This window comes from Anastrepha ludens, chromosome 4 (genome assembly GCF_028408465.1).
Source record: "Anastrepha ludens isolate Willacy chromosome 4, idAnaLude1.1, whole genome shotgun sequence".
NCBI classification, from domain to species: domain Eukaryota; kingdom Metazoa; phylum Arthropoda; class Insecta; order Diptera; family Tephritidae; genus Anastrepha; species Anastrepha ludens.
In genome coordinates, this window is record NC_071500.1 from 73711726 (window position 1) to 73723435 (window position 11710).

The window sequence follows — 11710 nt, forward strand, 5'->3', positions numbered from 1 at the left end:
AAATTGTAAACATTTATTTATTAAACCGCTTAAAACTAAAGCCTAAAAAAAGTTTTAAAAAATTCATTTAATTTAACTGCTTATCTGCCTATAAAATCAGCCTTTTACATGTACTGATCTCTACTCGCAGTAGCTCTTACTGAATCTTAGAGTTCTCCTATCATCATACAGTTTACTTCCAGAACCGAGCTACTATTGGATCTCTGCACTGAAATATCACCTAATAAGAGGTAGCTAATGAGTGGCTGACTCAAAGTATACAGTGAATGTGCTATAGATTCCCGGACATAGGGACTTTTCACAGACGATCTGGCTCATAATGCAAGCGATGGAACCCTCTTCGCTACTTCGAACTTTCACTGTAGAACAAGGAATTACCTCTTTTATCGTCCAGTGTCCGTATGTTCTAGATGCAACTCATGAGTGAGGTTGATGTCGATGACCGTATTAGGTTATGAGGACCCAATTCTGACGATAGTAACTGACCTGTTCGGAAGCTAGTTGGTTTCACGCGTTGTAGGGTGAGTGTGACCACTACTTGACGTTAGAGGTGATCTCGTTGATAAGGGGCTGGCCTGTATTCGCACCTCTCCGATTTCCGGTAGGACGTTCGTTAAGAATTGGTTCCCGTGTCGTAGAGGGTAAGTGTTTTCAAAGCACATGGTTCAGATCGGCGCTGCGTATAAGTTGAAAACAAATTTGAACCATTTCCATTGAGAAATTAGAATTGAGATCGCTCCGAGTTATTGGACCCGGATAGAGAACATCACTTAAGCTCACACCGTTGCCGGTCAGACAAGACGCATTTAATAACACGCGCACTTTTGTGGAAGTGCTTTCTGCCTTGCTTATCGAACGGAATCTCGCACAAACTGGGCTGAACCTCTGGCACTTCACCCAAAAGCCTCAACCATCACCCTAGTATATTCTTCTAGTAAAGAGGCATTTTTCGAAAATTTTGTGGAACAAAATGAGAGCCAGCAAATAGTTCATATTGTAGTACTTTTGAATACTTGCTCAAAATAATCCTCCTTTGCAATGTTCGTGCTGTCCCGTTATATGTCTTCGAGTTCTCAAAAAACGCCGTGAGTTGCTTGTTCAGACCGACTTCGTTGTAAAACGATATGCAGGAATCGCCGATTTCTTTATCCATTCGAAGACTGTCTCGAGAGCTAGCGGTGAGCCTGAGATATAATTTTTTAAACTCTCCAGAATGATTTATGAATAACCATTGCCTCCAAGGACAAAACGCATTTGCCCGGTCTCGAAAATCGTTTATCGTTAATGGATGGATGGATCCCACATATTAGGATCACACCACAATTGATACAGAACGCTTGAAAGAGTCTTGCTATTAATAGTACCAGAACTGGTCAGTTTTATAGAAGTTGCCGAACTGATAGAGGAAGAGTTGACGAATATGTATTTTTACTAAGGAGCTTACTGATTGAGTTCAAACGGAGCTTTGAATGATATGCTTAGTGGCATATGGAATAATTGAATGCACTAGTGGACTTTGCCATGCCATATCCGGATGGCAAATAATTCAGACAAATATGACTCCTCACAGAATTGATCTCTTCAGAAACAGGCATTCTTTGAATATGTGAGCAGGACCCATGTTTTGTGGATCGCCATTGCATATATCGAATTTGTTTGCAGTCACACTCGTATTGCATTTTTTTCAATTACTTATGTAAATCCTGTTATGGAGTGCCAAAATGCAATTATTAATTTTGGGCCTGCAGCTTATTAATAACATTATCGTAAATCAGTTGTATTCGTTTAAGAGAATTTTAAATTTTCTGTTAGCCAAAATTATTTTATTCCCATTCTCCCTTAACTCTGATTTTTTTAAATTAATTGGAACAACTTTTCCACTAACTAGAATCACTTATTTTGGATTTTAAATGGCCGAGAACATGTTGGCCATGAGAATAATAGATAACCTTTGAAAACTTCCGTATTGTAAAAATATAATGTCCAAAAAATTAAACTTCTTCAGACTTTTCACTTTCTTAATATTGGAAGAGTTGTCACAAATTGTTTCCATGCATTTTAAATAAGTAATTATACTTGTTTTTGCTTTTTCTTGGCAGCAGCAGCTTCTATTGCATCACCGGCGGCATTTGAGCTTAAAGACTCGTAATTTTGTTTTCATTCTGCTGTAAATATCCCTTACTTTTTCTTTTGAATGGACTCGTGTTCCATTCTTGGCAATATATGTACCAAGTTTGGGTGAGTTTTACAAAGTTTTTATCAAGGTACACGCATATAAATACAAAAATAGATATTTAGTTTTTAGGCTTATCACTTTTACCAAACTTGAATAATTTTGTCTCGTATATAACATATGGTAGATATCACGCTTTACTTTGTTGAAAATTAACGTTATACGTGGGCGTGGTTATTGACCGATTTCTCCAATTTTGAGCTCAAATTTACCTTGTATCAAATTCTAAAAATTGATAAATGTATGTATCTCTATAATGACTTTATAAAATTCGCGTTGACTTGATACGCTTGTTGCTCCCCACCACATTTACATCTGGCAAAAATAATATTGAGATCAGATAAAAATCACGCCCACTTTTTATATGGTGTGTTAAGACTAAATACCGTCCGTCTGTTTAATGTTACCAGCTCTAACTCAGATTATCAATGAGTTTGTTTAATTTCAAAAATTAACAGCTTGCATAAATTAAATATTACTTAAATGACCGCGGGAATATAAGATTCGGTATGGACCGAATTTATCCTTTAATTGTTTTAAAATTGCTTATTTTCAATACAAAATTCGATAATATTGATTCAAAAATCCTCGTCTTTCATTTGACATATAAAATTATTTAGCCTTTTGTTTTTGTTTTAGCACATTTCGCTTTTTTGACCTAAGAAGTATTGCCATTATTTATTGAATGCAGATGCAAACGTTTACTACCTTTACTTAAATTCATAATTTTAAATGAATCATTATTGGTTTCCTTTTCCATACCGCTCTCATGAAATAAACAAATAATTGGTGCGTACACTTCTGTTAGGTGTTTGGCCGAGCTCGTCCTCCTATTTGTGGTATGCGTCTTAATGCTGTTTCACAAATGGATGACCCTACAGTTTTAAACCGATTCCAAACGGCAAATGGTTTTTTATCAGGATCTTTTTCATGGCAGCCGTGTATTCTACAAATGCAGAAATTTAATGTGATCTACAATATATTTTCCCCTAATCAGTAAATGGAAAAAGTAGGTAAAACATTTGGCCTCACTTGACCCAATTTTTAAGTTAAAGTTTTTAGCCTTATGTAGTTCAAAGCGGGAGAATCATTTCTTCCAACTGGAAGTATTGTTTTCCATTATTTATAACGTTCAAAGTAACATCTCCTTCTTCCATAAAACCCATTAAATAAAACATTGCGCACATCGTAAACATATACACCTTCACACAAAGCATGCATTACATCAAAGCAAAACTTTTGTGTTACATGGGAACTCTCTAATCTGTTGAACATACATCCATTCTTCTATAATTCCTGTCAATTCAAAGTTATGCTCTAATGATGAATCAAATAAACGAGATCTAGCATGAGGTCTTGTGCAGGGCAAGCGTAAGAGAAATCAATTACGTGTTAGTCAGATCTGGTGAGAACAACGAACTTCAGGTTGCTGTGCGCTTTAAGTAGCAACATTTATGTTATTGAATACATTCAAAAATGTGCCGGCATAGATACGAAGCATTATTAAAGAAGAGACGAATGTAGACTTTCTTAAGCACATACATTTTAAGTTGGGAGTTAGTGAGCATAATTATGATAAACTGACACAACGCACCAAATAAAAATCCAGCGGCTACGTCAGCTGGGTCATGTCGTCTGAATGGATACAAAAGCTCCGGCTCTGAAAGTATTCGATGCGGTACCCGCTGGTGGTAGCAGAGGAAGAGGAAGCCCTCCCTTTCGTTGGAAAGATCAGGTGGAGAAGGAAGGACTTGGCTTCACTTGATGTGCCCAACTGGCGCCGATGAGCACGAGAAAGAAACGACTACCTTGTTAAACTCGGCCAAAATCGTGTAAGCGTTTATTGCGTCAATTAAGAAGAAGAAATTGGCTTATGTCGGTTAACACTTTGTTGACCGGCCACGAGTTAACTCGTGTCTTCATGCCAAAATGTTTTTGGCCGATTACGAGCTAACTCGTGTACTTGCATTAGATATTTTAATTGTAAGTTATATGAAAGATATGTCCAAAATTTCTTTTTAATTCATTATGTATAAATAAATTTATATGGCTTCACGTCCACATTAAATTACCAAATAATAGCTGGTGACATGAAATACATTCAGCGTAAAATTGCGGGTACATTCCTTGTGAATGTCACAATGGTCGTTTTTGCTGAATTGTATTCACTCTTTGTAGTCAATCTTTGGTTCGTTGGTTAGAGTGGTGATTCATCCAGAATCCAACCAGCACTTTATCACCATTTTGTTGCCACATCCTCGTTACCAACTTGTTTAACACTTGTTTACAGCCAGACTATTTCCAGTCTGTGCTGTTTAGGAACCTTATTAGGCTGTTGACGTGTAAGCCAGACAGTTGTTCGAGACTCTCCATACGGCAAGGCATTCACGCAGGAAATGGAAGATTGTTTCGTTTTTCTCCGGTTATTTACAACTATGACACGATATGTTGTGAGGGATGCCCATTTTGGTGGCTTGTTCTCCGATAGACCAAAAGCCAGTTATGACTGCCGTTACTCTACAGGCGTCCCGTCGTTTCATATTTATCAATGTCAACGATTGCTTGACGTTGTAGGTGGGTCATCTATTACATAAAGGCCTTCGACTTTCCATCTACAGACTTGAAATGACTGTCTAATTCCATCAAGAATTTGTCGTTACTATGCTCCACATGGCTATAGTACGCACAGCTCAGCTGGTTGATATGTCCCCCTTTCTCTTACCTAACATATTGTCCAGAGTATTTTACTTTGGGGTAGTAATAAATCAGAAGTCAAAAATATCTCCAGAACCTTACCGCTCATCTTAGACGAATTATGCTTTTGTTTGTGTTCGGTTGAAAATTAAAAAAATACTCAATTAAGTTCTTTAAATTTATAAAATATATTCAAGATATGCAATTCTTTCATTGATTCAGCTCAGATTTCACTGATCCATACCTTTTAAAATTACTCTTTACAACACTTTGCGCTGTAAGTTGGAATACGCAGTTTTTATTTAGAGAATTATTCAAAGGGGTTTTCTTACATGTGCTTTATGCTCAGTGAGTTTTAACAGCCCTATTCCCTCTTACAGTGCCAGATGCATGCTCATGAACCTGGAATTGTTACGCAATAGAAGGACTTTATTTTCGCTTGATTTTATTTTCGACATAATACGCGGTGTGTTATTGATTCTTCATCTTTATTAGATTGCATATATTTTTAATATCCCGCCGAGGAGCCTATGAGATTTTTACACTAAAAGAAATAAGAATTAATTACTCGTATGCTACTAATACTCCTATTTATAAACCATTAGAAGAGTTCATTTAGTCTGTTTTCAAACTTTTCTGCCATTAATTTATCTTATACTAAATATAGGGTGATTTTTAAGAGCTATAGGAAAGTTTTTCAAAAAAACACACGTAAAATTCATAAAAATGCATGCAATTTTTATTTAAATCGATAGTACATTCCATATAATTTAATGTTTGAAGATTTTTTCATGCAAATGTTGACCGCGACTGCGCTTCAAATGGTCCATCCGCTTAGTCCAATTTTGGCATACTCTTTCCAATGCTTCGACCGGTATCTCACATATAAATGCTTTAATGTTGTCTTCCAATGTTTTAATTGAAGATGGCCTGCTGAATAGACATGAGCTTTAACATATCCCCACAAAAGATAATCTTAAGGCGTTATATCGCACGATCTGAGTGGCTAATTGGCAGGTCTCGAACGTGAAATAAAATGCTCACCGAACTCGCCTCTCAACAAGTCCATTGTTACGCGTGCTGTGTGGCATGTGGCATGTGGCACCGTCTTGCTGAAACCACATGTCATGCAAGTCAAGCTCTTGCATTTTGGGCAAAAAAAAGGTGGATATCATTTCACGGTAGCGCTCACCATTCACAGTTACGTTACGATTCGCAGCATCTTTGAAGAAGCACCAAACTGTGACCTTTTCTGGATACATTGGTAGCTCTTGCAATTCTTCTGGCTGATCTTCACTCCAAAATCGACAATTCTGCTTATTTAGGTACCCATTGATCCAAAAATGAGCTTTGTCACAATTTTTCGATAAAAAAGTGGATCTTAAACTTTCTTAGCAGAACACGCATTTTTATAATAAAATTCAATGATTTGCAAGCGTTGTTCGTTTGTAAGACGATTCATGGTTAAATTATAGACCAAACTGAAGATGTTTGACAGTGAAACAAAACACGAAACGTGCGTCAGCTGTTTAAACCAACTGTTTAAAAAGATAGTGGCTAAAAAATCACTCTTTATAACTCGGCTTTTAAAATAATGAATAAATAGCTTCGAATCGCATACTTTCTAGATTGTTAATAAATAAATAAATAAATTCAGTGTTTTATAATTCGTTTAAAATTGAGTACAGCCTCTGTGAAAATTGTCACATACTCGTACAAAGCATCTGCGCATTCAATAGAAATTATCAAATCATTTAAAATGATTTTTAATTATTTCCCTTATACCCGTTGTTTGTAATTGCAATTCGTCGAAAACTCTAATCATTGCTTGATAAATCTTCTTCGGTGAAGTGATTTACCCATCAAAATTACTCCTACTCTAAGACTACAGCTTATAGCAGATGTATCCTGCCAGGTTCTCCAAACCGTCGTACTCCAAGCAGTACAATTGAAACAGCAAATATGGAACTAATCACACCCCCAAGTTGAAAAGTTTATAAATATTCAATGGCTGATTTGATCCTCCAGAATTTTTGGAACATTACTCTCAATGCCAGTTGTCTGCTTTGAGCGATCTTGTTTTAGAGATAAGCACAAATCTATTCGGCTCGCACGCGAAGAATCTCCTTCATAATATTAATAATAACACTAGTCTACAAGGAAAAGTATCCGAAATAATTTAAACTAATATCTGCTTCTCTGTCCATGCAAAATTCGGATTGATAACTAAAATTAATTTATTAGTTTGAGTTTTCGAGATATCCTAACCTAAAAGTGCAAAAAACCCCATTTTTGCCCATATTTGAGGTTATGTAGCCTTGCAGATGTTTTCTTTCACCAAAATTAAAGGATGGCATCTTTAAATACAATCCTTCTTTTTTCAAATGGCGTTTTGTTTGCTCAAATATCATTTTTTTCGCAGATATCGCATTTTGAAATTTTCATGTTTCGAAATTTTCCTACACCTGAAAATCGATTAAGATAACATAGACATGATATATTCGATTACTAATTTTCTTGAATTGAGTCTTATTTTTCTTAAAATTTTGTCTCACACCATAAGTGTGCTGACTCACCACATCCCTACACTATCTAACCTTTGGGTACCGAGTCACACACAGCCCTAACCCCTAGAAACCACCCCTATCATACCGCGAGCAGGCTAACCCACATAACCGCAAGCAGGCTTTCCCACAAACTCCAAATTTACATACTATTAATCCATATATTTCAGGCCCTCAAACCCAAGAAAATTAGTAAGCGACTATATCATGTCTATGTTATCTTAATCGATTTTCAGGTGTAGGAAAATTTCGAAACATGAAAATTTCAAAATGCGATATCTCTGCGAAAAAAAAATGATATTTGAGCAAACAAAACGCCGTTTGAAAAAAGAAGGATTGTATTTAAAGATGCCATCCTTTAATTTTGGTGAAAGAAAACATCTGCAAGGCTACATAACCTCAAATATGGGCAAAAATGGGTTTTTTTTGCACTTTTAGGTTAGGATATCTCGAAAACTCAAACTAATAGAGCAATTCTGAGGCCAGATTTGGATTCAGCGCATCATAAACCTTCGGAAATATATAGTCTGGTTTCTGGGTCTGAATGTTGGTTAAATTTTGTCGGCCTGTGTAATAAGCGAAACGTGTGGGCGTTCACCTGATGGCAATCCACCCACAAAAAATATTTCTCTATTTTTTACAGTACTTTAAGTACAAAACAGAAAAAAAATTTTGCAAAAAGTTTAGTACGCAAATGATTTAACTCAGTGGAGTGTTGGGCAAGGTCAAATAATTGATAATGCCTTAGGTTTTTTAATATAACACCGTGCGTCAACCCAAATCACACATGAACTAGAGTTGAAATATAGCAGAGTGGGGGATTTTTGCCATCCTATCCTGTGGTAAAATACCTCAAAAATATCCTTTACAGTTTTTATATTGTACTTGATCATTCCTTATGACTTTTATTAAAATTCTTTAACCAAAATATAGTATGTGTAACCAAAATAGTTTATTATAGCACGGTGTAGTAAAGGGTTTTTCCAATAACAGGTGTTATTTACGATATTAACAGGTATTATAACGATTTTTTATGGCCGGAATTGGATGGTGTTATTCTGGACAACGTTTATTTTTAACAAGACGGCACTACGTGCGACACAAGCAACGAAACCATTGATCTTTTACGGGAAAAGTTTCCGGACCGTGTTATCTCTCGAAGAGGTAATCAGAATTGGCCACCGAGATCTTGTGATTTAACTCCTTGGGACTTTTTTCTTTGGAGCCACGTGAAAGAGAAGGTCTACGCCAACAGCCCAGGGTCGATTCAAGACCTCAAAGATGGAATTTGTGAGGCTATCGAGGAAATATAGGGCAGCCACTCTGCAATTTGGTTATGGAAAATTTCATGAAAAGGATATTGTCCTGTAAGCGTGGTCGTTTGCCTGATGATAATTTCTACTATTAACGGCACACATTCCTCTTTATAATGACATAAACATCCGATAATTTATATTAAAAAATGGCATTTTTCTTGGAATATAAAAATAACACCTCTTATTAGATAACCCTATATGTCTTTGCCTTGTGAGCTAAACGTATTTAAAAGAGTAATTACATTATGGATAACCAGTCACAGTATGTAACGGGTGATTTTTTAGCTATTGTCTTTTTAAACAGTTGGTTTAAACAGCTGACGCACGTTTCCTGTTTTGTATCACTGTCAAACATCTTCAGTTTGGTCTATAATTTAACCATGAATCGTCTTACAAACGAACAACGCTTGCAAATCATTGAATTTTATTATAAAAATCCGTGTTCTGTTAAGAAAGTTTGTCGCGCGCTTCTTCCATTTTTGGTCAGTTTAATCGACCCACTGAAGCGGCTATTCGAGCTATTGTGACTAAATTTAGAACCGAATTTACATTATGGGACATCAAACCACCAACACGCTTACGTAGAGTGCGAACTGAAGAAAATATCGCAGCTGTATCGGCCAGTGTTAATGACGACCATCAATTATCGATTCCTCACCGTTCGCAGCAATTGGACCTCTGTTACTCAACAACGTGGAAAATTTTGCGAAAGGATTTAGGTGTGAAGCCTTTCAAAATACAGCTGGTGCAAGAATTGAAGCCGAACGACCTACCGCAGCGCAGAATTTTTGGTGAATGGGCTCTTGGAAAGTTGGCCGAAGATCCACTTTTTATCGAAAAATTGTGACGAAGCTCATTTTTGGATCAATGGGTACGTAAATAAGCAGAATTGTCGATTTTGGAGCGAAGATCAGCCAGAAGAATTGCAAAAGCTAGCAATGTATCCAGAAAAGGTCACAGTTTGGTGCGGTTTATGGGCTGGTAGTATCATTGGACCGTACTTCTTCAAAGATACTGCGAATCGAAACGTAACTGTGAATGGTGAAATGATATCCAACTTTTTTTTGCCCAAAATGCAAGAGCTTGACTTGCATGACATGTGGTTTCAGCAAGACGGTGCCACATGCCACATGCCACACAGCACGCGTAACAATGGACTTGTTGAGAGGCGAGTTCGGTGAACATTTTTTGTGGGGCTATGTTAAAGCTCATGTCTATTCAGACAATCCTGCTTCAATTAACGCATTGGAAGACAACATTAAAGCATTTATATGTGAGATACCGGCCGAAACATTGGAAAGAGTATGCCAAAATTGGACTAAGTGGATGGACCATTTGAAGTGCAGTCGCGGTCAACATTTGCATGAAAAAATCTTGAAACATTAAATTATATGGAATGTACTATCGATTTAAATAAAAATTTCATGTATTTTTCTGAATTTTACGTGTGTTTTTTTGAAAAACTTTCCTATATCTCTTAAAAAATCACCCTTTATAAGGCTAAATATTAGATAAAATAAAATTGACCAAAAATTTTAAAAGTACATATATTATGTTAAAAAAATTTAATAACGATTTATAAAGTAAATTAACCGAAACTGTATATTTGAAATTCTATAATTCTGTGGTAAAAAAATTTAATTTAATGAAATAAATTTGTAATTTTGAAACCAATAAAAAATTAGTAAAAATCAATATATATATTTTTTTTTTTAATTTCCCTTTGCACTTTTCATGAAAGTAAAAAAAAACGTACTTCAAGCAACCTGGACCTTGTTATTCTAATCGATGGAAACCTGCAGGGTTTATATTCCAGGGGACATCATTTATGTCCTATTCAACACCATACTGATTTTAAAGTAAAATAACTAGCGCATTAACGTAACGTACCTCATTTTTCATATGATAACATAGAGAATAGCTAATATACTACACAGAGCATCATAATATTAACAATGAATAAATGTATTACATTTCAGCACAAAATCGATATGGTGGCTCATTTTGCTGCTCTTAAAGCTGTTGGAGAATCTTGTCGCATACCGCTTCAGTACTACCACAATAACATGACCGGCACAAATGTTCTTTTGGAAGCTATGGCTGATAACAATGTTTTCAAATTTGTATATAGTTCCAGCGCCACCGTGTATGGCGAACCCAAATTCTTGCCTGTAACTGAAGACCATCCAACTGGAAACTGCACTAGTCCCTATGGCAAAACTAAATATTTTACTGAAGAAATTTTGAAGGATCTATGCAAATCAGATAAGGTAGGCGTAATTCAAAATATTCTAAACATATTCGTATAATAAATTGAAATATTTCTTCAGCGGTGGGCAGTGGTTTCATTACGCTATTTCAATCCCGTTGGTGCGCATCCGAGCGGGTGCATTGGAGAAGACCCTAACGGAGAACCTAACAACTTGATGCCTTTTATTGCGCAGGTTGCGGTAGGTCGTCGAGATGTTTTACGAATTTACGGATCTGATTTTCCAACAAAAGACGGTACTGGAGTTCGTGACTATATACACATTGTAGATCTTGCTGAAGGCCATCTAAAAGCTTTAGAAAAATTAAGAAATGTTGCGGAGACTGGATTCTTTGCATATAATCTAGGAACTGGTGTTGGATACTCTGTTTTGGAAATGGTCCATGCTTTTGAGGGAGCTAGTAAGCGTAAAGTTAATTTCGAATTTACAGATAGGCGATCTGGGGATGTTGCCACTTGTTATGCTGATGCATCGCTAGCGGAAACTTCTCTTGGATGGAAAGCTAAACGCGGTATACATGAAATGTGTGAAGATACCTGGCGTTGGCAAAGCAATAACCCCAACGGCTATGCCCCTAAATAACTTACGTTATATGGTAGATTTTTGCAAGTGAAATAAAAACAGCCCATAATG

At 36.3% G+C, this 11710-nt stretch overlaps 1 protein-coding gene across 5 annotated transcripts in view; it reads left to right on the top strand.

The window, feature by feature from the left end:
- The window catches only part of LOC128859804 (UDP-glucose 4-epimerase), a 29779-nt gene extending 18069 nt beyond the window's left edge, over positions 1-11710 (top strand). For all 5 annotated transcript variants that reach the window (XM_054096894.1, XM_054096890.1, XM_054096891.1 and 2 more), the window contains exons 3-4: positions 10787-11077; positions 11138-11710. In XM_054096894.1, coding sequence (XP_053952869.1) covers positions 10787-11077; positions 11138-11659 — 813 coding nt within the window. In that variant the 3' untranslated portion in view covers positions 11660-11710. The remainder of the gene's footprint in view (positions 1-10786; positions 11078-11137) is intronic.